The sequence below is a fragment of the Diadema antillarum genome, unplaced genomic scaffold (genome assembly GCF_040938485.1).
Source record: "Diadema antillarum isolate AM-2024a unplaced genomic scaffold, OU_Dant_1.0 seq00000126_RagTag, whole genome shotgun sequence".
NCBI classification, from domain to species: Eukaryota; Metazoa; Echinodermata; class Echinoidea; order Diadematoida; family Diadematidae; genus Diadema; species Diadema antillarum.
This window is the reverse complement of record NW_027271205.1, coordinates 105,891-132,760: the sequence shown is the minus strand read 5'-3', so window position 1 is coordinate 132,760 and position 26,870 is coordinate 105,891. Positions and strand designations below refer to the sequence as shown.

The 26,870-nt window shown below is 38.4% G+C and overlaps 2 protein-coding genes across 2 annotated transcripts; one reads left to right on the top strand and one right to left on the bottom strand.

The window, feature by feature from the left end:
- Nucleotides 1-2,929: 2,929 nt before the first annotated feature.
- Nucleotides 2,930-14,501, bottom strand: LOC139727342 (mediator of RNA polymerase II transcription subunit 8-like). Its single transcript, XM_071638302.1, has 8 exons — nucleotides 14,462-14,501; nucleotides 13,137-13,255; nucleotides 12,145-12,179; nucleotides 10,696-10,805; nucleotides 9,408-9,548; nucleotides 5,412-5,493; nucleotides 4,100-4,258; nucleotides 2,930-3,006 (listed from the first exon to the last, which is right to left on the bottom strand). Exons 1-8 carry the CDS (start codon nucleotides 14,465-14,467, stop codon nucleotides 2,930-2,932), a joined length of 729 nt encoding a protein of 242 aa, XP_071494403.1. The 5' UTR covers nucleotides 14,468-14,501.
- A 115-nt stretch (nucleotides 14,502-14,616) lies between these two features.
- LOC139727320 (DNA-directed RNA polymerases I, II, and III subunit RPABC1) lies at nucleotides 14,617-25,076 on the top strand. The gene is made up of 8 exons (XM_071638274.1): nucleotides 14,617-14,753; nucleotides 16,010-16,098; nucleotides 16,549-16,668; nucleotides 17,160-17,241; nucleotides 19,746-19,826; nucleotides 21,660-21,718; nucleotides 23,027-23,105; nucleotides 24,176-25,076. Exons 1-8 carry the CDS (start codon nucleotides 14,697-14,699, stop codon nucleotides 24,239-24,241), a joined length of 633 nt encoding a protein of 210 aa, XP_071494375.1. The 5' UTR covers nucleotides 14,617-14,696; the 3' UTR covers nucleotides 24,242-25,076.
- Nucleotides 25,077-26,870: the final 1,794 nt, after the last annotated feature.

Genomic DNA, 26,870 nt, shown 5'->3' with positions numbered 1-26,870 from the left:
CTCTTTGGGTCAGAAGGTCACAATGCCTGATCATGGATGTGGAACATGGAATCCTGCAACAGTAGTTGGACAATGCCAGGAACCCAGATCATACTTTGTGCAAACTCCGATCGCGACACAAAGTAACAGTCGTCACAAATGACTGATTTTCAATACAGTTTGTAACAAAAGCAGAAATGAATAAAGGATCCAAATTTGAAGACGATGAATTGAGGACACTGCTCCTGGCCTGGGCAGAGCCAGAGGTTCAAGAGGAGCTGAGAGGTATGACGCGAAATAAGTGTGTTTTCGAGAAACTGGCAGAGCAGCTGGTGAAGGCAGGCTTTGTACGGAGGACCGGACAAGCTTGACGGGATAAAATCAACAGAATTAAAGTATGTTATGTGTGAGTTTTATTCCAGAAAATATATTTTTACCGCAATATTAAAACGTAGGAGATAAATGAAATTAGTGATAGTTGATACGCAAGACTGTTAACTACTGGCGAGCTAGACAAGATCGAACAAACACTGTGCGAGACAACTCTTTACCATTCGGCTCAGCTCCCCTGGGCCTGGCCTGGCCAGCCCGACAGCATAGGGCCAGGCCGCGGGGGGGGGGGGGGGGGGGGGGGGGGGGGGGGGGGTGAGTGCTATAGTATAATATGGTCAGACATATAAATGCATGAAGAGCTCACTATACATTCCGATTTTGTCAACAATTTGTCGATGAAATATATACACATATTTCCCATTATTGTCTACAGTTCATGTACGTGTGTATTAGTAACGCAATCGAAGTTATATTAGACATGCTACGGGACATGAACAATGCACACACTCAGGGCAGAACTTCCAAAAAAGCGCGGCCCCCAATTGACCTGCCTCTGCTGAGGTCAGCGAAGCAATCGCGAACGCTCTTTCCAGGGCTCAAAGAAAGTGAACATTAACAGTGCTCCCGTGAACCGCGTTTTGAATCAGCATTTTGAATCAGCGTTTCAAAACGCTGATTCTGCCTTCGAGTATAAACACACCCAAAGCTTACCGCACCAGATCAGGATGCCTGATCAAGAAGCCTGATCGTCTAATCGAGCATTAGTAACTTTATACGCTGGTTTAACAGTGGTACTAATTTGGGTTAGACATTGTATCTGATGAGTTTGTAAATACAGTTCTGCACTTATGGTGTTCATCCATGAGAAGTATAACTTATAAGAATTTGTTTGGTCACTGACAGGATTTGATAGAATACATTCTGTATCAGAATAAGTAATATTGATTGTACAATATCTACAATATATAACTCGCAGAATGGTATCTCAAGCCACATACATTGAAATGTCTGATGAAAGCATTTGAAAACATCCTTTAATGATCAAACTTTCATGTTAATTTCAATTAAAACATGTATTCACACAGTTACTTAAAAGGAAAAAAAACGAAAGAAGTTCAAAAGAGTGATGTTAATGTCATATGTAATTACTGAAGATAGCTGTGTGCATGCTGTATTGAAATTCTGCATATTTTCGGTAGGGTTGATAGTATTCCTGCTCAAGTAAACACGTGTGATATAGATTTCTCATGCCCGGTGTTAAAGGCGTTGTTACAGTTTCATTGTACATAGTTAAGATTTGCAGCTGTTGCACGAATGCTATTCCAGTACATGCATGCTATTAAATGTTCAGTGCTTATGACTGATATGATTGCATTTACATACATGTATAATCTTATTTTGGCAAAGGTTTCAAGTCTTTTGTCAATCAATTCAAAGTTAGAAATGAACAAGGTAGAAAGACTACAATCATGTATATTTGTGAAATGCCTCGAGTGCACTCTTTCTTTTTATAAGAAAGGAGGGATGCAATAATATGTGTTAAGCACATGCACAGTTCATGCGCATGTCATTGTTAATGCGCTCTACTTGTTACGCACAACTATGGTAACGCATATCGAGAGGATTCTAGAATATGGCAGTCCTCCACAGCCTGCTGTGGCGGCTAGCTATGAAGAATAAAACCATGCCATCCATTAGAATGTTATCACAAACTATGAGTCTTCTGACTGGTTAATCTTTGAACGCTTGTTTGACAGGTTTGGTTACAGAGTTTCATACCCATGAGAATCACACTTGCTGCCACCAAGATCCTAACACCTGCGGTGATAAAGCACCACAACATTGCATTCACTCTTAAGGAAGAAAAAGAGTAGGAATTGAGCACTGTGAGCAATATCAGTCTTCATTGATGTGCTAGAGTATTGACCGATTTGGGTTCGTTGAGGGCAGCAGACAATTTGTGGCACTGGGCGCAGCCATTAGCTAAAATTGCAGTGTCCCAGCTTGTCCCCCCCTCCTCTCCCCCACCCCCCGGGCAGCATGTTTATCGCGCACATGTAACAAAGGTTCGCGCATTTAGCAAGCATTCGCGCACTCAGTACGAGACGCCTTTAGGCTAAAACAGCCATGCCTCAGTTTTTCATTCCATGCGCGTGCTAATGGGGGGAGGGGGTGGGGGAGTGGGGAGAGGGTCGGCTGGGACACAGCAGTAATGGCGCTGCCCATGCCGATAACACACAAAGCGCGTCACAGAATCGGTCAATAAACAGCCCTTAACTAACTAATCAAAAGTCCAAATGATATTGTGGTTTCCCCCTTCTCACACAATGCCAATGTGACAGGTTGTCATTTGCCGATCATTTGCCGATGACTGCAAGTCACATGGGGGGATGGAGCAAACGGCAAGGTGTCATCATTATTTGTCCATTTTCTGGGGGTGCAGATTTTTTTTTTTTTTTTGGGGGGGGGGGGGGAGGGAGGGCAGCCCACTTCACCAGCCCACTTCACCAGCCCACTTCACCGGTTTGGAGCCTGCATGTTGTGATGTGAGAAACCAGTGTAGCTTCTGCGACGACCTCTGCTACGGTGTGAAGTTTGGTCCTTGCTCCGGTCACTCCTATGGTCTGTGGTACGGGTGTCCTCCTCCAGACTTGATGTTGGTCCTAATGGAACTGGACATCTTGCCCACGGGAGCTGTGTGAGGTAACAGCAGAAAGAATTGGGGTCACTCCTTCCTTAAAAATGTACTATCTATCAAATGGATAGAAGACAAATGAAAAATGACAAGCAGTGAAAGGTCCCCTTTATCCTGGAATTTACGATCATCTCTGTCCTATATGATATCCAAGTAATCAAGCTCCTTTACTAGCAGTATTGGCTGTGGTAAGGATGTCGACAAATTACAAAGACAAGGTTAAAAAAAAAAAAAATCGCAAACATGCAATGTTTATATCATGCACATGTCATGCAGAGACACCAACACCAAGCACCTTCTGATCAGGAGATTCTCCCACTTCAAACCCCTAGCAAACTGGAGACTCGAAGCGCGAAGTTCCTTGTGGCCGGGGTCCAGGGCCCTTAAGCGGGCCCTGGAAGCTCTAGGGTTCTAGATGCTCTCTCGTGCTATCTCAGGCTGCATGCCACATGACAAAGTGCATACCGGTAATATTCTTTCAATGAACTTGGACTCATTGCATTCACTGGCTTAAACACATTGGTTCAGTTACTACAGTGATGCCAGCTGTTCCTTTTTTTTCTGCAGTATTTCGTTGTTGTTTTGTTGCTGTTTTTTTGACTGAAAATACTGCCAGTCTCATGGAAAATACTGTTTTTCCAAAATTGTATAGCTACACGTTTATTGCCTAAAAGGTGAAAATACTGGGGTTTTTTCCACAAAAAATGTACCTTTTCATCCCTCAGAATATGGCAATGCTGTTTATAAGGTTATCATCCATCATACTACGATAGAAGTTGATATAGAAGTAAATATCTAATATTGATTGTGTCAAAACCTGTTAACTCCCTCGCATCCATTCTATATGAATTGTGCTTGAGCCTCCGTGGACTTTCACTATAAAGCAATCAAAAACAGAGATTATAAAACTGCATTATAATATAAAGGAGACACTGATCGAGCCACCGAGACATAACCTTCTTGGAAATTTGGTGGGGCGACATCAATTTTTCAATGGCCCTGGACCACCACCAATGTCGAGCCCTGTGTTGGGCGTGGCACAGGTGCATGATGGTGGCACTGAACCACGCCCATATACCCCATGGTACTCACCGTGCTGCTCCACATGCCTCTGCATGGGGGCTGTCATGGTGTGGATGGGCTGGGCGCTCGGCTGCTGCTTGCCCTTCTTCAGGTCCTTGCCCATCCGGATAGCGTCCACCAGGATGTTGGTGTCCACGTTGGAGGAGGTGGTCATGTTCAGGCGGGATGCTACCGGAGCAGCGAGGGCAAGAGCAGATATAGGAGAGGTGAAATTTAGAGGGCGCGATTCTGATGTATGTGAGAACAATTTGGAAGGTTGCAGTGATGTTTTTTAGAGGATGAAATATCTTGTGTGAGAGGAATCTGAAGCGACTGATACACTATATCTGTTATGTACCTGTTTGACTGTACATTCAGAACTAAACAAAATATATATATGTGACAAGGTGTGTGGGAGAGGGCAAAAATAATTTAGCAAAACAAGTTTAAAACTTGATTAAGCATTTAACCCTAAAAAGACTGGGCTATTTTGGTAGCTCGAAAGACTGGGGGGGGGCCTCAAGGGCCCCCCCCCCCAAGATCTCGGCCGTGGATTGCGCGATCGCCGCGGAACTTTGCACAATGGTAGTGTGCGATGTAATCTACAAGATCGTGTTTTTACATTTTCCAAAATAGACTTCGTTTATTTTATTTTGATTAATTATAATTTATGCAAGAAATCAGAATCTTTCATCTAAATCAGTAAATAAAGCTCCAAAAGTGCTCATTTTTGGTATAATTAATCTTTGTGGCATTCTTAGCAAATGTACTTGAAAAAAAATTCGGTATCAAAATTAATTTCTTATTTATTTTATTGTTTCATGAATTTCTTATGTATTTCTATGTTTTTTCTACCTTTTGTTTTTGTTGTTTATTGTAACAAAATTTGTCACAGACACTTTTTGAGGCATAATACTCCTAAAACAAACTAATTTTAGCCATTGAGAGTAAAAATAAGCATATTTATATGAACCATGTGAAAAAACTCAATTTGCATTGACTTTGTACACAAAATCACATTTTTTAGCCATTTTTGGCCTCACGTGCATGTACAAAAAGTCATGTAACTTCAGAACCGTACCCCCAGGCGTCACAAATTTGGTGTCAAAATGTGCGGGAAACTCAAAAGAAAAAAGTCATGGAGCATCGCGGCGAGAGCATTGCGTGTTGCAGAGTAATCGTGCGAAATGTTGAGGGGGGGGGCCTCCGAGGCCCCCCCCCCCCAGTGCAGTTAGGGTTAAAGCACGAGCTGGATCAAGTGTGTTTGTGTTTGTGTTTGTGTGTGTGTGTGTGTGTGTGTGTGTGCACTTCACTTTGTTAAGATTAAAAATTTCCCACTTACAGTCAGTATCCCAGCTGTCTCGTTGGCTATTCAGGATGTTCAGCACGTGGTTACTCAATCTGTTGAGGTTGTCAATTTGTTTCTGCATGATGACAAAAAAAAAAGAAAAACAAGGAAAAGTAGAAATTACGCGGTGCGTAATATATGTCCCCGCCGGAAGTAGCATTTTGTAACAAAATGTACAATACAGGTCAAAAAATCAAGGTCAAAGGTCAAAGAAGTCAAAGGTCAAAATTCTGTGTAGAAGTGTTGAAGCCCTCACCTAGTGCCATCACATAAAGCAAACGGAATCGAAATCGGGTTAGAAATGGCGAAGGAGTAGCATTTTGTAGCAAAATGTACAATACAGGTCAAAAAATCAAGGTCAAAGGTCAAAGAAGTCAAAGGTCAAAATTCTGTGTAGAAGTGTTGAAGCCCTCACCTAGTGCCATCACATAAAGCAAACGGAATCGAAATCGGGTTAGAAATGGCGAAGGAGTAGCATTTTGTAGCAAAATGTACAATATAGGTCAAAAAATCAAGGTCAAAGGTCAAAGAAGTCAAAGGTCAAAATTCTGTGTAGAAGTTTTGAAGCCCTCACCTAGTGCCATCACATAAAGCAAACGGAATCGAAATCGGGTTAGAAATGGCGAAGGAGTAGCATTTTGTAGCAAAATGTACAATATAGGTCAAAAAATCAAGGTCAAAGGTCAAAGAAGTCAAAGGTCAAAATTCTGTGTAGAAGTTTTGAAGCCCTCACCTAGTGCCATCACATAAAGCAAACGGAATCGAAATCGGGTTAGAAATGGCGAAGGAGTAGCATTTTGTAGCCAAATGTACGATACAGGTCAAAAATCAAGGTCAAAGGTCAAAGAAGTCAAAGGTCAAAATTCTGTGTAGAAGTATTGAAGCCCTCACCTAGTGCCATCACATAAAGCAAACAGAATCGAAATCGGGTTAGAAATGGCGAAGGAGTAGCATTTTGTAGCAAAATGTACAATATAGGTCAAAGGTCAAGGTCAAAGGTCACGACTGAATTCTGTGTAGAAGTTTCAAAGCTCCCATGTAGTGCTATCATATAAAGCAAACAGAATCAAAATTGGCTCATAAATGACAGAGAAGTAGCAAATTGAAGATTTTGATCACAAACGGACGCACACACGGACGGACACACGGACGGACGGACGGACACACGGACACACACACGTACAGAGCCCGTTTCATAGTCCCCTGCTCGAACTCGTTCGGCGGGGACAAAAAGAAAAAAGAAGACAGATACATTAAGTGTGAGGAACAATCTAATTTGAGTATTCATATGCCATCAATGGTGCTATTAAACTACAACTAATATAGAGATGGCTGGATGATCATAAACTGGCATAAAGGGGCTCTTACACTTGCATAGAGTTGTGTAGTGTTGCACAACAACCGAGCTTACGCTACCCTACATCGGCCTATGTACCGATTCACCGAGCAACACAAAGGGGTTCGTGGGGCATGCAAAAAACAAAATAAAAACTAGAAATGTCGCTACGGCGACTGGTGTATGCCTCCGCCATAATGCATGGTTCTCCTAATAGGTCTATAGTACAATGTCTTGACAATGTGTGATGACAGTTTCACACAATTGGCAAAATATTAAAATGACAGGTTTGCCACAAATGTGCTGAACGTTCACTTTCCTAGAACTAGGTTCAATTGGATGAACGATTAAAACGTCAGAGTGCAGGTATTTGGGGGAACTGATGATTTTTACTTGACTTTTGACCCTTTTATAAGTTTATGCATAGAGTAATTTTCAAGGTATTGAGAAAAAGTATAATTTCAGTATCAAATGGTAAAATAGTATTATCTAAACCTGGCCTTTGACTTTTGACCTCACAGTTCCAAAGAGAATCACTGTTAGGTAGAACATGCATTAATATGTAAGTTTCATGATAATACCTTGAGTTACTTTTGAGATATGGAGGAAGAAGTGCAATTTAGCACTTTCACTCGACCTTTGACCTTTTGACCTTTGACCTTTTGGCAAGAAACTTCCCACAGAATATATATTGGGTTATACATGCATACATCAAGTTTTAAAAAAATCCTTCAGGCACTGCATAAATATAAGGAAAGTAGTGATATTTTGAGGAGTTGACCTTGACCTTTGACCCCCCTGACCTTTGACCCATGACCCCCAACTTCCCTAGATAATCACTGCCCATAGGTACATGCATATATTCTAAGTTCCATGAAGATACCTTGAACCATTTGCGAGATATGGAGAAAAACATGAAATTTCAACCTTTTTTTCACAAAATAACCTGTGACCTTTGACCTTTGACCCCGTGACCCTAAAATCCAAACAAAGTATTATCCCCCCAGGATATACCCTCATACCAAGTTTGATGCAAAACCACCTCAAGGTTCTTGAGATATCGACAAAAACAAAACGGGACGGACGGACGGACGGACGACCCGAAAACATAATGCCTCCGGCCACTTCGTTGGCGGAGGCATAAAAACATGCTCAATTTTTTTTTGCGTTCTTCCAGCATAGACCACAGGACACAAAAATATGCAGTTTATCCGCACGTCTAAACAACACTATGTTGCAGCATGTCTCATACCTGAGCAACAGTATGTAACACTACACTACTGTACACAAATTCCTATGCAATAGTACACTTTCCTACGCCAGTCCAACACAAAAAATCCTCCAAGGCTGGGTCCACGGAGTTACCCATGCACTTCTTTTTCTCATTCTTGCTATAGCTTGCTCCCGTCAAAATTTAGGTCAAGAGTACACAGCCTATTTCGGCATAGTTGGTACATAACACTATGCTCCTCTACGCAGGTTTGGTGTGAATACCCCTATATTCTATGCTTCAGCCATTGCATCCTAACAGCAAACACATTCTAAGATTTGGAACCAATCATCTTGTTTGTATCCTCCATCAGAATTTACTCGTAATTCATTATGCGGACAGAAAGAAGACGAAATAAACGAACAATTACTCTGGAGGACAGTATACGTATGTATCGTCTCTTTTAACTCTATTTCCATCACAACATATTATACATGTATATAGCTGCAGCACAAAGTTGAGAATCAATATACCACAGCCGCACAAGAGATTTGAAGTATGTATTCATAACATTACGTACATTTTGCAAACAGCTCGCTGTGCGCACATTCATATCAATATTATGTATGTACATGTGTGGAGACACATACAATCAAAAACACTTTTTCATTGTGTAACCGTTAGAAAATTAAGTTGGGAGCTGGAGCCTGGGAACTCCATCAATACACTGGTGTTTACAATTTGTGACTGAGGCATTTCTCTTCCATCTAGAACATTATTCATTTCAACAGAAGCAATCAGGCAAACTAAAGTTTGCATTTGGCAGGAGAAACACAATCCACATCAAACTCTCTCTACACAAATGTCGTTAGGAACAGAATGCAATAATTCATGTGAATAGATCATAAAAATTGTCTTCGAGACAGTTGACTTTGAAGACAAAGCATACACTTATACCAGTAAAATAAATCATCAAACATGACCCTATGATATTAATCTAAGTTAGGTATTGCATTCATGACTACTTTACTTTGTTTCAGACTTATGAATTCCAAATTCAGGTGATCAATAAAGGCCTTACTTACCATTTGCAGATGAAACAAAAACCCAGCTTTAGTGTTTCAAAATAGTGCTAAGATATGAGTTTGAGATAGAAAAGCCAATGTAAAAATATTAATCAGTATAATCAATACTACATACTGTTAAATAATCAAAGTGTGAACATAATAATAGTGATATCTCCTTATACTTTAAGCTTCATTGCAAAATCTTTACATGGTAGGACGTTTTGTCATAGTACTGACCTACACATACAGTGTATATGCAAAAAATGTAATAACTCGAAAATTGTTTAAATCTCTTCTCCCAATGGTATGCAGTACCTTTAATGAATACAAGAAAGAACAAGCTAAGAAAAATCTAATAAAATAAAAGGAAGATCTACCTTTGCCAATTCCTGTGAGATTGGTCCCGCATCCTTGGACAATGTCTGCTCCCGTTCCTCGATCTCTGGCTCAGCTTTGGTGCGGAGGTAGTTTGGGACCACCTCGTGGTTGAAGGATGGTACTCGCCCCTCTGTGGTTTTCTGTTCAACATTACGTGGACAGATGAATATCAAGAATCAGATTTGAAGTGGTGGAGATTTGGATATCAACAGTTTTGGAGAACAATTTCATATTAAGAACTCTATAAGCTACTTATTCACTTGGTAGAAGCATGCTACATTGACATTTCGTTTGTACACCTCTAAAACTTCTTTTTGAATATGATCCTATTCACATGAATGTTACATTTAAATATATGAAACTTTGCATAATATTCAAATGGAAGCAATTATCATATACCCCAGTAGCCAGAAAATCTACTCGTACTTTGCTCCATTTTCTGTTCTGTTCACAATTGTGATATGCTGGGACTGCAGTGGTTATGGTTGCTAATTCACTGGCAGATTATTGAGGTAGTTTCATTGAAAATGACATTCAATAAATCAACTGAAACATACACTAATGATTCAATTATTTTTTTTAAATCCTTATTCAATAACATATAATCATTTTCTCATTCATGTAATCACGCACCTATGCAAATATAGCTTATACCTATTAACTCTTTATGTGCCATGTTCGCACGCCCAACTAGGTCGACGGGGAGCCAACTTCGCATATTCTGCTCAAACCCACAAACCTGCCCAAAATGATCAATAAATCGCCAAATGCCAAAGCACAATGAAAGCGTTTCCTGTGATTCCATTCCTGTAGCGTGTACCTTGTATTTTACGTGGTGAATGACTATCAAACGGTGTGCCCTACTGGATTTGAAAGTAAATTCTAAGTTTCTGTCACTGTTTTGCATGCAAAAGTCAAGCCTCCACAATGATGTAGCTTCTGGTCATTTGAAAGAAAAACAATCATAGTTTTCTCATACAATTTACATCAAAGCAATGCGTGGGCTTTTATATCTCTATAATTTTGCTCACTACATGCCGAGGGGAACAAAAAATCTATAAAAGTTTACATAGATTTGAAAAGCAGAAGGTTTTCCCAAACCATGACTTGCATTGCTATCTCGAATAATGTGGCACACAGGGGGTTTACATCATGGCACATAAAGAGTTAATCAACCAACCAACCAATCAATCACTCGATCAATCACTCAATCAATCACTCAACCAATCAATCAATCAATCACTCAATCAATCTACAGCTATTTTACTGTATGTGGATATTTTCTACCTCCAGTTCTTCATCTCGGTCTTGAGACAACTTGAGGGGTAGGAGGATGAGATTCTTCAGAGATGGAGTTTTGTCGCTCTTGAGATGCTTATTCAATGTGTTGATCTGACCTATACAAGATAAGGGGGAAGAATCAAAAAGAGAAATAAAAGACAGTGCAATTTAGTATCTGGCAATACTTTACATTTGTTTGCACATTTCAAAACAAAGTACATTGCACACTTTTATCACAGGGATATAGCTAACACATGCAATGCTCAAGTTCTCTTTATGCCATATATCATGTGGCGGTTTTATTTTTTTAGAAATTTGCAAGTCCATTGATATTTGTGCAATTAACGGCATGCTGATTAATATTGCCACTTGTAACAAAAATGCAACATACATTGTTTCCAATGTGGAAAATTGATAAGTGTGCTCCCTAAAAAGGAATACCATGGTAATGCCTATATAAATCCCATCTTTTGTCGATGTGATTTCAACTGCTTGCAAATCGTCTTACTGTCCCCTTCGCAAAATGTTATCCTCACAACAACAGAATATGGCATTAAAAAATCTTTCATTTGTTATTTCAATTGGAACATCACAGATAACAAAACTATTTTATTTTGTTTGTGTTTCCTGTAGAGTTTGGCTTAGTATATTCAATATCCTCCACAATGCAATAAACCTATCTTGTGTTCGCCACATGAATGATGAAATGAATTTAATCTTATGGGGTGTTGCAAGAAAGTTGCAATCAACTGCAACTTGCAACTGATTGTCACTGGCCAATCAAAATAATTGTTGCATGCATGTCTTCTTAATAGGGCAGACCTTGAGCCAATCAGAATGGTTGTTTCAAAATTAGCAATTGATTGCAATTGATTGCAACTTTCTTGCAACACCCCATTAGAGTTTCTACTTCTTAAAATGTCACCCCTTCTCCCCCCCCCCCACCCAAAAAAAAAAAAAAAAAAAAAAAAAAAAAATATATATATATATATATATATATATATATATATATATATATAAGCTGGATAAGCTCAAAATAAGCATTCAAAGTTCTTTACACAGAAGAACAATGGAAACTCTCTGTAGACACTGCCCACAGATATAGCAGTTACAGTTGTAGTACAGGAATTTCTCCTTTATCATTCAGTTTTCAGATTATAATAAGACAACTAGGATCATTTGGAAGATAAATGCTATGACATTAACAACTTCATGTATGAGTTGTCTTTTTTCCATGTGCAATTGAGCCTATTTTGGCTAAAAAATCATATCATTTGAGAAAAATAACTATAGCCTTTGAAAAAAAGAGAGAAGATAGAATAGATCATTTCAGAAGGTGAAATAGCATGATGACTAAGAGAGAATAAAGTTTGCCTTATCATCATTTTTCCTCTAGTAAACAAATATGAAGATGAATGAAACAATTACAGATGTGTTACATTACAGTGTTCTTACCTGAGAGTAATGCAAAACTATTGAGCACTGAAGGCCTGTTGAAAGAAACACAACAAAAAAAATTTAGATTTTGTTTCTCTCTTTCTTTCATCTTTTTAGCCAGAGACATTCTTCACATCACAATGTCAAGTCATGAGAATAAAAAAACAAAACAAAAAAAAACAATTGTTGACCAGGAAAAGTACTTCAAAGAAGAAATGATAGCAAAAGGCCGGACAATAAACGGGCATATCTATGTACAAAAATTGCAAAATATCATGAAGCAGGTCCTCAGAAATGGATTAGATATTAAACGCACATTATCTTTGTGATTCCTTAAAACACTGACCTTTGACCCTTTGGAGTGAAAGTGGTTTGTCTGCCATTCACTGTTTCATTGATTCACTACCCTTTTATGAATTTTATTTAATTTCAACTGATTTGATTTATCAGGCACTGTGTGCAAGAAATTTTGAGTCTTGATGGCTTGCATTGTTACAGACATAATGAAATGGAAAGACTTGTATTATAGGCATGTAAAATTCACACAGTCCCTCCATTAATTTTGCCACACCACTCTACACTACAATACAATTGTTAGCTCATGCAGGAATGTGGATGCATGCACGTTTAGCAAGTGGTGGCTGGGGTATCGGGGGGAGGGGGAGGGAACATAATGAAACTGGAAGTCTCGCCGACTTGAATGACCGTTCGTCTTTCCTATTGCAACGCTGCAGGCAAGCACTGGTCTGACAGTCCCTGACCAGTAAAAATTACCGTGGGACCAGTAACTTTTTCAGGAATGGACCAGTAGAGGTCTATATGGCAGTAAAACATGGAAAAACTAGGTATCTATTGGCCCGACTGGTCAGCTGGACACACACACACACACACACACACACACACACACACACACACACACAAATGGGTTAGTGTACAGCCCTGCCTATTGTTATACTCGTCTTCCTTTTCATGTCTTAATACCATGCCATAGTTATGGAAATCATTTTTACCAGTTCAGTGTTTCATGATGATGTTCCAGTTTCATCAGGAGGTCAGTGAGTGCCTTCTTCAAGTCATTGACCCGACTCGAAACATACTCCAATGTGTTATCCAAGACCTTGTCTTGATTCTGCTTATGGGAAGATAATTACAACATAAAATATTGCCATCAATTAATCACCTTAACCAACAGAATCTTGGTAGACCCTAGTCTAGCCCTGTACCATGTACAGGGATGGTATTACTGGACAGCATGGTAATTCTGGACATGCACATCTCTGTGTAACAATGATATTCAAATAATTCAATATGCGCGGGACGTCGTAGACTAGTCTTACAGAGTGTACTGTCGATGCTGTTAATGTTTGGCTGATAGGCCAAAATTGTCAAAAATGTGACACAAAAATGTGGAAATGCAAAGAAATTCACATTTTACCTCAGATTTAGAACAAGAAGAATGAAGATGTTGATTTATTACAAGATTTTATCAATTTCAGTTCGGGAAACCCACTCACAAGGGGGGCCCCTCCTTATAAGTAACCCGTCCCCCTTATAAGTAACCCCGTCCCCCTTATAAGTAACCCCCGGGGCACCCCTTATAAGGAGTCTCCACGCTTTTTTGCAATGCAACGCGAAAATGAAAGGACTGCAGCAATTCGCTTGATTATGTCCATAAAGCTTCACAAGTTTCCTAGTTACTCACGAAATTTGAGCAAAATCGGTTTGAGGCATCATATCTAAAATCATGGATTTAAATGCCATGTCAAACGACCCATGCGAATGCTGAAATGCGAGCGATTACTGGCGTGAGTGTCGCCAGGCGCGGGGGCGCGGCAATGCTTGAGTGCAGACGTGGCGACTCAGTCGCCACGTTACTTATAAGGAGGGGCCCCCCTTGTGAGTGGGTTTCCCGAACTGATTTATCGCGTTAATTGTTCAAAATGTTCATGTTATTGTTAAACCTTTAAAAGATTTACCGGACGATACGAAATTTGAGCCTCATTTGCCGATTTTCTCTTTGTAGTCCGCTTGGTACAAATGTGTAAAGTTTATAGTTTATTTAGTAGTTGTTCTCATGATGATGCGATTATACGAATTTGTACACCGCGCTAACTAATGTCCGTACGCTACAACACTAAAAAATTCAGACACAAAGATTTCGGTGTGTGGGACTACTGTCAATACTAACGTTCACACAGGTCCTCACCTCGCCTCGAAATACTCACATAAACGTTCACACATAGCGACATAAGATTGTCACCTACCAAGCCAAATAACATGCCTAATCGATCCACGGTTTGAAACATTGTAGAACAAATAAAAACTTTTACAATACCTGCATTTTATCTGTATGTTGATACCTCAATGCTCTCCACGCAGACAGCCGTACATGTACGTACATTTGATTTGTAACGTTACTTACTATATGAACTACACAGTAGGTACTGAGTACGATCTACAGCATTCGTTTTCGTGTGTGTGACAACGTGAGACGACCACGTTTGGTGGAGAAGATTGAACACGTCATATTTCGACAAAGATAGAGGCGGCACAAGGACTCTCCAGGAACAATGAATGATGAAGCTGAAACATACAAACTATGGAGAATCCGAAAAACGATAATGCAGGTTGGTGATGACTTGTTCCGCCTTGTTGTAAGACTTAATCGTAGGATGAAGAAGCAGTGTGGTGTGCAACCTGTAACAGTCCCACATATAGAAAATTTGGTCTGCATTGATTGTTACCAATTGTGCTGCAGTGCATTAAATTAGATACGATTACGAAATATTCACCTCACCTGTAGTAGGCTGTATATAAGGCTGTATTCACCTGTCTTGTTGGGCCTCTGGAAAGACAACAGTCTTGTAATGCCCTCCCACTTTCAGCAAGCTTCCACTGTATGTCAAACTTGAATACCTTGACTTCTTCTTCTTCTTCTTCTTCTTTAATCTTCAAAGGGCTAAATTTATATAAAAGTTGAAATCTAGTAATACTATGCAGCCTATCACTATCAGTCACGAAGATGACTTCCTATTTCCTTATTTGCAGTTTTGACTGCTGACGTTAGTATTTGAGACTAACTAGACGTAGGGTCTATAAACCTACTGTCGAGCTGCAACTGGATATGGATTTCTAGGGGCAATGTATTACATTTTTAAGAATACTGCTACAACTGTATGTCACTTGAATAAACAAAGAGTATCGTTGTGGAGTCATAACTGTCTCTTGCCCCTAAGTACCGGTAAATGCCTGGATTACCTTAATACGAAGATAATTGTAAGAAATGACTAGAACCTCTCAACAGTTAAAATTTTGCCAGATCTTTTTTTTTTTTTCACCCATCAGTGAAATTTCAGTTGTGAAACCCAATTTCAAAATTCTACAAACCCTGCCTAGTAGCTGTGCATGGCTGTGGGAACAGATGTTCATTGCATTGTGTTGTTGCAAAATTACAAGTGCTGTATTATGGTAGCTGTATCAAAAAATAAACCTTCATGTCATGTGTGGTATGGAATGTTAACTTGATATGTCTTCAAATACTGAGAACCTATCTTACTCTTAATCTTAAATTCAAGCACTTTTGACTTTCACCTGTCTACATCTGTTACATCACATTTCTACATTGCAGGGTTGTACCACCAGAACAAACAAACTCTCAGTCACAAATCAGTGGCTGGAATGGTTCAATTTTGTCTCAATAAAGGTTTACCGGGTACCTAGTGTAGTGTGTATATATCACCACGTCAACTTCTTCTTTTCTTTTCCTTGCCATAGTGGTTGGTTGTGCTGTTTTTGCCTTTGTTATAATATTAGAAGTCTTGTTTTTATAATATATGTTTGTTCCAGTCTGACTTTTGGTCTAACATCATTTTATGCTCTGCAGCTGTGCCACGACAGAGGCTATCTGGTGACGCAAGATGAGTTGGACCAAACTTTGGAACAGTTCAAGGAACAATTTGGGGATAAACCTAGGTAATGGTGGAAATTTGTTCATTAGAAAACTTTTTGAGATCTTGCAGACCTTTAGGAGTCCATCTGCAGAAAAATGAAAAAACAAAACCGAACCAAACATAAATGCAATAAGACAAGACAGTAACCTCATAACTTTTTGCCAGTCAAAATTTAACTAGAAATAATGCTAAATTGACAATTGGTCATAATGCCATTTGACTACATATCACCAGAACATGTGTTCTTGTTGCTTTTGAGTTGGTTACAAACAAAACATTAATTTTTACTTTCCTGTATACAAAGTTCTACTTTAAATCATATTGAAATTAGAAAATTACCAATTTATATGTGTCAGAATGAAAATTGTTGTTCTTGTTTTTGTTTGTTTGTTTTGATACACTTAGGTCCTAAAGTGAATGAAGTTAAAGTATTTATGGTGTACTCTTATGCTTTCAAACCACATTGAAACAGTGAGAACAGGCCGAACCGCAAGGACCTGACAGTGTTGGTGGCACACAATGATGACCCAACCGATCAAATGTTTGTCTTCTTCCCAGAGGAGAAGAAAGTGGGCATGAAGACAATCAAGGCGTAAGTACATCTTTTGCTGAAACCAGGACATTGTTCATGTTCATAGACATTCTCTGATGTGTCAATGCATCTCTGTTTCTCAAGTCATATACTGTGTATCATATGCCATACTTTTTGTAAATTTGGATTTGCAAGACAATTCTACTCATGACTGAATTTGTGTTCTAGAATCACATTGACAGAGTAAGAAAGAAGTGTAACCAACTCTCAATAGAAAAACTAGCAGTTTCCCTCCATATGGTACAAAATGCAACACATTTTTGTAATTGGAAGCAGTACGTGTTCATTTCATGAATCTGCATAAATAAAGTTGCTTCTGTTTCATCAACAAGTAATACCCTGCTAAAAGTGCTATTACATTTTATGAAAATTTTTGTTTGTGAACATCCTGTATTATGAGCTTATATGCAAACCATCATGAGTGAAACAAAAACGAACATGTGAAATGTCAACTGACTTCTTGTTGCCATGGAAATGTTGCATCATTTCAGGTACTGCCAGAGGATGCAGGAGGAGAATATCACCAGAGCCATCATTGTTGTACAGGAGCGAATGACACCCTCAGCAAAGACCGTGAGTTTCACTCTTGGTTGGCCACCTCTCTCAGAACACAATCCAGGAATGGCAGAAATTCATTCATTTTGCAACATTTTACCAAATGTCTCATTTCCATGATCCAGTAGACCAGGTAAAATGTTTTTAAAAAGTAAAAATTGATTTCAAATTTGTACATACAGCTGTACATGTGCATACAACAAAAGGTCATCTAGTGAAAAACAGAAAGGTACCAAGGGCTTCCCTGACTTGGCAACCACTACAGCATCAAACCCCACCACATACAAATAAAAAGTAAAAATTGATTCAAATTTATACATACAGCTGTAGTATGTACATTTACAACAAAAGGTCATCTTGTGAAAAGCAGAAAGGTACCAAGAGCTTGTCTGACTTGGCAACCACTACAGCATCAAACCCCACCCCCGTGATCTTGTCCATCAATGCGCAATCACCATGAAAATTGGCATATACGTTACATGTGGTGTAATCTACCAAACTATTAAAAAAAAAGAAGAAATTGAAATTGAATTTTTAAACATTTTATATTGATTTAAAATGATGCATATATATGTGTAATATCAAATGTTTTGCTCTAAATCAGAAAATAAAAGTTCCTGGAACCCTAATTTATGGTGTAGATATTCATTGTAGCTTTTCTAAAGATGTACATTAAAAAAAATCTTGTATCAAAATTAATTGCTTATATGTATATCATTGTTTCATGAATTCCTTTGTATTTTGACCTTTTTTGTTATTTTTTCCACAAAATTTATCGCAGAACCTTTTCAAGCATAATTATGCTAAAATGCACTGATTTCAGCCAATGAGAGTAAAAACAATCATATCTTTATGAATAAGGTGAGAGATATCGCATTGACTTTGTACACAACATCACGTTTTTTAGCCATTTTTCGATCTGACAAGCATGTACAAATGCATTCCCGTCTTAGTACGATTATGAGGTTCGTTATTCCTAAATTTTGTTAGTGGACTCACTTTTTTCACTTTTTGATTAAAGAAACTTGTTTTGAAATGTTCCGATTAACGAACGTTTGAAATTCCTATCATTTTCGGACTAACGAACCGTCATAATGCGAACCATATTTCATTGTCGTACTAGAGAACCTTATCAATACCGAACCTTTGGAATGACATCAAAATGTTCCTAACAACAAACCCTATTTCATTTCTGAACTAACAGATATTTAAGTGTATCAGAATCTGTGTGTTTTGTAATTAAGAACCAGTACAATAAAACAAATCTTATTTAATTTTGGATTATTGTATTACAATAATGCAAGTTCCCCTCGGAAACTGCGTGACACACAGAGCAAACACACGGTGATGTTAAGCATTCTCCCATGCAGAGACCCTATAACTGATTGTTCCGCTACATATTTTCGAAAGCGATCCGCATTTTGTTATAATGGAGCACATTTCTTTTGTTTTTCTTTGTCAGTGGCGCCCTGAAAAGACTTCGTTATAACGAAAATTTCGCAATAACCTTGTTCGTTATAAGCGAATTTGTACCATAGACTTTGATGCCGATAATTTTGGGACCAGAAGTTTTACTTCGCTATAAAGAAATTTTGTTATAACCGTGTTCGTTGTAACACGAGTGCACTGTATAAAAGGTCATGCAGCATTGTAATGGTGTGCCCATTTTTCGCAAAACTGTTGTCATGATATGTGCAAGACCTGAAAGTAAAAAGTCAGCAAGTGGCGTGGTCAAAAAATTTCTCCCGGTGGAATGGTAGTGAAAAATGTCGAGTTATGTCAGTTATGGTGAGTTCTTGTGATGTAATTTTTGTGTGTGCATGTGTAAGTAGGTGGTTTGTGGGTGTGCAGTAGATCAAGGACTGTTAAAGCCATAGTCATGAGAAGACAAGAAATGAGACACGTTTCATATTATCAGAAACTTAGATTACGCACATACAACATGTAAGAGAAAACCTATGTAATCCAATGTCAGCCAGAAAGTGCTTGAATGCTAGACTTGTAGAAAAAAAAACATTAAATGATAAGAATATACACAGAATAGAGAAATGTCATATGTCTTCCACCTTCTGCCATTTCATTTTTCCCCCCTCACCTCTCCTTCTTCTTCCCCTTATCCTATTTCATGTTCATTTTTCATTTCCTGTAATCATCTGTCCATCTTTCTCATTCCTGTTTCTCTCCCATTTCAAGGACTGTAGGGACTCGTTGTTGAGGTCGTGGAAGAAGACATATAATTTTTCACTAAGGGTACACTGAAAAAGAGTGCAAAGTATGTTCGTGTTTCACATAGAAAGGACTTGATTATTTTTCTCCTCCCTCAATATTCATATTTCTGCATTCTTGTTCTGTTTAAACAAAAGAAATCTTTCTCCTTCTTGCTTATTCCTGATTTTTATCCCTTTTCTTGGATATCTTTTTTTCCTTCATTTTCTTCATGGCATTCTGCCACATTATGTATCTCCATTATCAGTGTACATCTTACCCATTTGTCTGGGTTTTTTTCCCCCCTCGTCTCCCAGAGTCTTGGGGACATGGCACCAAAGTACATCCTGGAGCAGTTTTTGGAAGCCGAGCTGCTGATTAACATCACTGAACACGAGGTAAGTTAAGGGGTAGTGAGTGAACCAGTTTCTGGTTCCCCTGTTATCCAAGGGTGAAGCCATCTAAGTCAGTAGGGGTAGGGGTGGGGGAAATACAAGGTTTGATTGATTCTTTTGAGAAGCCTTGCAGCCTGTTCTACATTAAATTAGATGAATAAATGAGTGATGAATGATTGAATGAAGGAAGGAAGGAAGGTCCAAACAAATACATACTTAAGTAAGTAAATGGATACATGTGGATAAATGAATAATTGAGAAGATTTATTAATTATGAATACACACATACATGACTCATATGTGGACCTCCCATCCATACTGGATTTGGAGGAAAGAATCTGAATTTTGAACATTCCCAGCTCCTGTTTCAATAGGAGTTTCCTATTTTTCTGGGTAATTTTACTTCACACTCTTATGGGATCTGCTCTTTCTTTCCTACTTTTTAGCCAAATCATCCCTATTTTTCAGTCAGAAAGGTTGGTAGGTCTGCATATGTTTCAGGATCAACCTGAGACAGGCATGCTAACCTTTCAGATATCTTGATACCCTCCACCCCACCCCATTATTCTCCCATCACTTTCGTCATCACCAGTAAACCCTTGCACTCGAGTGGTTTCTGCAGCCCTTGATGATTCTGTCACCATAGTAGCATACCATCATCTCCAAGGAAACGATGAAGCCCTGAAAAAAAAAAAAAAAAAAAAAAAACCTTCATCTCTAAATCTCCCATGTCACGTCACTGGTATTTCGTGAGTGCAGGGTAGAGTCACAAACAGCCACCATAAGTTATGTAAAAATTGTGCCATTCAGATTTCAATATGAGTCCCGAGTATACTCGGGCAGGGGTCTATGGGAAATGCGTGTTGTAGCATAATCAGCCCGCCCTCAATGGGTTAAGCTCTTCATTAGTACACCAGAGACAGCATGGAACAAAAGAACATTTGTTTAAGGAACTGCATCTTGTTTTTTGACCAAGTACCGTCTTTTAATGATTTTGCCCATTACTTTATCAGAGTTATACAACGTGGTACTGTGGCCTCCCATTATTATGAAGTCCTCAGGACAGGCAGTTTATTTTTATATCAGAATTTCATTATAACCGAGCAAATAAGCAATTAATAAACATCGAGCAGGTAATGTTGTGGCTTGAATTTTTACTTCATGGTAACCAGAATTTCGTTATTATCGTGTTTGTTGTAACAGGAGTGCACTGTATCAGATTAGGTATGCAACTCTGTTTGGAGTCGTAAATGAAAAAAAAAAAAAAAATCATGCCACTGTTTGTACCCCAGCACATTTTAGATTTCTAGCCATAGTACAAAATACCTCACATTCTTGGGGGAAATTATATGATAATGTTCATGCATACATGTCTTCTCATAACATACTTAGTCCCCAGCAGTGTCAACTACACTGGAAGCAGCAAATCAGTCATTTTGCAGCTGAGGTGCATGGATGCAATTTAATGTACATCTTTCATTCAACTGCAAGCTCAGTTTTACATCAAGTTTTATCCATAAAAAGAAATCAAAGTCAATCATAACTTTTCAAAGAGGAAGACAGGTGAAAATATCTTGATATCTCATTTTTCTAGAGGAAGAAAAGATAAAAACTGGTGAAGAGAGCAATACAACAATGTTGTGAGGTCTGCATGATACCACTCAAAATCATGTAGTCTTTCCCATGACCCCTCACCTTTGACCCAAAGGCCTGATAAGTCCTAGGACAGACACTCCATGAAAAGGTAACACCCTCAACAACCTGTGTGTGCTGTTACAGTATGTACAATGTATGTTTGAACTTCGTCCTGCTGGTCATTTCCACTCTCACATCCAGTTCGTTCCGGAGCATGTCGTCATGACAACAGATGAGAAGACAGAGCTACTCAACAGATAGTATCCTTTCGATGCCTGTGTCAACACAATTAGTATTTTCATCTCGATTTTGTTGTTGGTGGTTGTAGCAGTGATAGTGATTTGTGTGTGTGTTTGTTTGTTTGTTTTGGTTTTGTTTTTTATTTATTTATTATTATTTTTTATTTTTATTTATATATTTTTTATTTATTTATTTATTTATTTATTTATTTATTTATTTATTTATTTATTTATTTATTTATTTATTTATTTATTTTATTTTATTTTATTTGTTTATTTTTTATTTTTTTTTGGGGGGGGGGGGTCTTTTTATACCGGAATGGACATGTATGTGTCATTGCATGATTGTGTATACCACTAAGCTCCATTTCACAGAGTGTTGCTATGAAAGTAACTCTTGCTGCTGTGGTAAGTGTCATGATAGAGACAAGATTCCTACATCCTGGAGTTGCCATTCTCTAGAGCAAGAACTGCCATCCTAACATCTCTTACGGACTGTGACCCAGGTGTTCATGTGTCGTTTTGAAGGAGAATTAACTGCAGGGAGGATGGTGATGCAAACAATGTCAGTGAAATAAAAACAGTCAATTTCTTGTGCAGTAAGATGAGTATCTGGACTGATGTAACCATGTAGATATCAGTTGATTATCAAACTCAACATCCCACGTGTGGGCATCTCAAAACTGACTTGGTATTGTTAGAAGCTCCATATCTATATATAGTGCAAGAAAATAACAGGTTATGTCCTTACTCACTCAGGGTATATGTCTATTTAGGGGGAAGGTCGGTGTAAAAACAAAAAGACCTTGGGGTTTTTTCTGAATCATGGACATATGTTTCTTTGAGGGAAAAAAGCTACAGTGAGACACCTGGCATTTTGTGTACATGAAGAAAATGAGTTCTGTGCAGATGACATCGCCTTTGAAAAAAATGTCAGCCAATATCATTTTGCTAGCTTTGCAAAGAACATCAATATTTTTAATGACCAGAACATGTCTGTTCTGTAATAAACCAAAAAGGAATGAATGAATGAATGGATGAATGAATGAATGAATGAATGAATGAAGGAATGAATGAAGGAAGGAAGGAATGAAGGAAGGAATGAAGGAATGAATGAATGAATGAATGAATGAATGAATGAATGAATGAATGAATGAATGAATGAATGAATGAATGAATGAATGAATGCACTTAATTTGACAAAGGGGGGAAAATTAAGAAGAAGGAGAGTGAGTAAGAGTTTATGTGAGGGAAAATGGGAAGGAGAAATAATGGAGATTGGCTCGCTGCACAACATCTCATGTTCCTTAACCCCCTCACTCCCACCAGTAAACTGAAGGAGCACCAGCTGCCTAGAATACAAGCAGGAGACCCCGTAGCCAGATACTTTGGGTTAAAGCGAGGACAGGTGAGTGGTATACTCAGCATGGGGGATGATGATGATGACATAGCTTTGTATGTGTTTGCAGTCAGTTTTGACTGACATCATACAATGTAGTGCATGTCAGCGGGGAATTTAGACCCAGACTTATTGGACTCTCGAGCTGGTCAGGGTTATGCTTTCATACTTGCATGCCAGAGGTCAACAGTAGAATTTTTTTCTCTCATGGCCAGTCTGGGCAAATGAATATCATTCAATTTGACACATTGGTGGTCCTAGAAATAACTGCAGTCAGTGGCGCTAAATAAAAGGAAACATAACAATCAATTTTCAATCTTAGTTTCCCAATCACGCCACCAAAAGATAGTACACTTTTTTAGAATTTGGTGGCCCGCCATCAACTTTTGGTGGCCGTGGGCTGTCGGGCCATCACTAATCTCGAGCCCTGCTAATACCAATATTTCAACATGATCCCTTTAAACACTCCTGAAAAACATGTTATCTGTGTATCTGTATTAGTCATTGTGAAGTGAGGTCAGCATAGATTTGAATTATATTTTGCTTCTAAAGATTAGTTCCATGAAGAGAATTAATCATCAAGCTGAACAGTGTTGATTGAAGAGACAGTTTACAAGACGAGTTTTGTCAGGGTATAGAACAATAGCAGTGTACAGATATTACACATTTATTATGATGTGCAAGATGAAGATCAATTTGTTTTCTAGTATAAGGTGAGAATTGGGAACACTTGTAATATTTGATGATGCATGCCTCTACACAAAGGAATAGATGCTTGTACATTGTCAGTATGTCCACTAGATTGTCTGACCATCTGCTTGCATTCGTTGTGTAATGAGTCAGATGATATGAATTAATTTCCTATCAGAAACGGACGGTATAAGTATGAAATAACCCAATGTTTCAAGAATTGTTTGACATAAATTTATCAAGCATGGCAAGATGATGTCATATGACATGTTGAATTCAATTAAAAAGCTTGATAAAGTATAGCTGAGTGCATGGACTCATGAAGGGTTAGTGGATGGCTGGAAGTGATGGTCTCATATCCTTTTTTCCTGTAATTTCATTCATTTTAGGTGGTTAAAATCATCCGTCCCAGCGAGACTGCCGGTCGCTACATCTCGTACAGGCTGGTACAATGACACTGGCCTTGTTCTCTTTGTACATTTGCCAACTTGTAAATACTTCTTCTTTTGTACATTGTACATTCTCGCACAGCTACTTTCCCAATGAACACTGATGATGGCATCAATAGACAAGTGAATGTTAATGAATCTGCGTAAGTTTCAGGTTTACATGAGGATCGCCTTTTCTTCCACCAGATGTATGTAAAACTGATACATGTATATTCTGGATTCAGTTTGTGTGAACGTAACCTTCAAAATCCACAGTTCTTCTCCAGATTAGATAGCACACAGGCATGTGTCCTAATTAATGTTCAGATTTAGAAAACCATTAGACAGCAGATCTTCAAGAGTTTGCAAGACCAATTCAAGTTTGTTTGTTTTTCTTTTCAAAAACCAACAGTGCTTACTGAAAGTACCTCTACTGACATTTTTTTTTTTTTTTCATGGATCAGTTGTTATCCTGCAAGTCTCGAGTGTGTATTTTACTTTTCATGCTTCAAGGCCTTCAGCAAGTTTGGATAACTTTGTTTCAATTCAGCTAGTCTAGGCTGTCAGGAATACTTTCCGGTATAAAAGAATCTGATTGTCACAATAGCTGTTTACTGTAAAAGTGGATATTGTAGTGTGAGTAATATTTGCGCTCTGCCAGGTAAGATGACTCTTGAGTGTTTTTAATTCCGCAAAATCAGGACATTTACTACTGGAACATATGGCATGCAAACATTTTTGTGCTTTTATTTTTGCACTAGTTTCTGGTCGTGTGAAATGCGCAAAAATTTAAACACTGTGAAAATTTCCACTTTTACAGTATATCACGATGGGCCTACAATTCACTTGACAGTACATTGTATCGGAGAGAAAAAAATATTTGTATTCATGTCAACATGGCACAATGTGTGACTTTTTAACTCTCGATTTGTGTATATCACATTATCAGCCAAGCTACCTTTATGAATTTTGTCATTATGTTTCATTTGTAACAAGATTTTGTAAAGCAAGTAGCATTCATTTGTCTGTGAGAGGTAAAGATTTTTTTCATAAATGTTCTCATGTTTCACACAAATTTACCAGTGAACATGTCCCTGGACTACATCAGTGTAGATGTACTCTTATGTCACTATTCAAGCCAGAGAGATTTGTTTTACTGTGAGCAGTAACAGACCTACATGTAAACTTGAAGTGTTTCCACTGTATAATGTTGTGTTTTTTAATTGGTGTGCTGCATTTGTCAGAGTAACAGATTGAATATGATTACCTAGTGTTCTTCATAGTGAAATGAAAAAAAAAACATACAGAAATGGAATGCCAAATCTGACTTCTGTTACACAAATGATTTTTGGACATTTTAAGGACTCTAATGAAGTTTGAGATAAGATCAGAATGCTGAGAAAATAGAGGCTACAGCTGTGAACATTGTGTTGTGGGATTAAGCCAAATTCTCGAACCGTACATCTTACATTGTTCTTTGTACTTGATATGTGTGCTTGTATTGAAAGGACACCGAACAGGGATTCCTCTTGTCCTTATGCCATTACTGTGTCAAGTACGTTCTTCTTTGTCAATAAAGTGATGCCATGCATTTTCATTTTTTTCGCTGTATAGGTCTATTCTCATGGAAAACACTTGTATTCTTATTGGTAGATACTGTGTTGCATGTATATTCAAATTGTGGACATTTTACCTAGGGAGGACTTAGTAATTGAAAGTTTCAGAGACTCCAACCCCAAGCACCTTCTGATCTGGAGATTCTCCCGCCTGAAACCCCTAGGAAACGGTAGCCTCCAATTTGATGTGCGCAAAGCGCACATCACGAGCGCAAAATTCCTTGCGGCCGGGGTCCAGGGCCCGTTTAAGGGCCCTGGAAGCTCTAGGGTTCTAGATGCTCTCTCGTGCTATCTAAGGCTTATTTTTCAACATACGATGACATTGAGTAAAGATCATTTCAAGCGGGAGACACAGAGCTAGGGCGGGAGAAATTAAATCTCAAGCGGGAGAACGGGAGATTTTGCAAAAATGGGCTTTCGGCGGGAGATCTCCCGTCGAAAGCGAAATTTGGTTGTACATACCATATTGGGCATCCCATTTTAGTGCTTTGATGATGCCGGTAGTCAAGGAAGGTGGGGCCAAGCTTTATGGTAACCTGGAGGAACATAACTTACAACAATACATCCTTGGAATGATGTAACTTCATTATTTCCATTCATTATATATATATATATATATATATATATATATATATACACTGTATTTATATATATATATATATATATATATATATATATATGATAATTGATATATATATATATAGATATATGATAATGATAACTTTAAACACAGTGAATCAATCCAAATACAATTTCAGGATGTGAAACTAATTTATTACCTACATCTTACAGAAAACCCCATCCGATTTTCTTCGGTGGTCAAAGAGAGATGAGGAGTTTTGTAGAGCATGTCGGGAATCCCTTCCCTCCAAGTTCTGTCCATCGTGTTCACACATTATGCAATTCTAAGAGCATCCAAGTGATAAACTTGGAAGAATCAGACCCATGACATGCTTTACAACAATTCGCATTTCTCTGTGACCACTTAACCAAATTGAATGAGGTTTTCTGCAAAATATAGCTAAGATGTTATATTTTAA

Bases quoted from the DNA above. Each gene is read 5' to 3' on its own strand.
- LOC139727342 (XM_071638302.1), bottom strand. The intron at 4,259-5,411 runs GTAAGTGGGAAA...CTGCTCCGGTAG, and splicing joins AGACAGCTGGGATACTGACT to CATCCCGCCTGAACATGACC. The intron at 3,007-4,099 runs GTGAGTACCATG...TACCTCACACAG, and splicing joins GAGGCATGTGGAGCAGCACG to CTCCCGTGGGCAAGATGTCC.
- LOC139727320 (XM_071638274.1), top strand. From the start codon at position 14,697: ATGAATGATGAAGCTGAAACATACAAACTATGGAGAATCCGAAAAACG. The intron at 21,719-23,026 runs GTATCCTTTCGA...CACTCCCACCAG, and splicing joins ACAGAGCTACTCAACAGATA to TAAACTGAAGGAGCACCAGC. The intron at 23,106-24,175 runs GTGAGTGGTATA...CATTCATTTTAG, and splicing joins TTGGGTTAAAGCGAGGACAG to GTGGTTAAAATCATCCGTCC.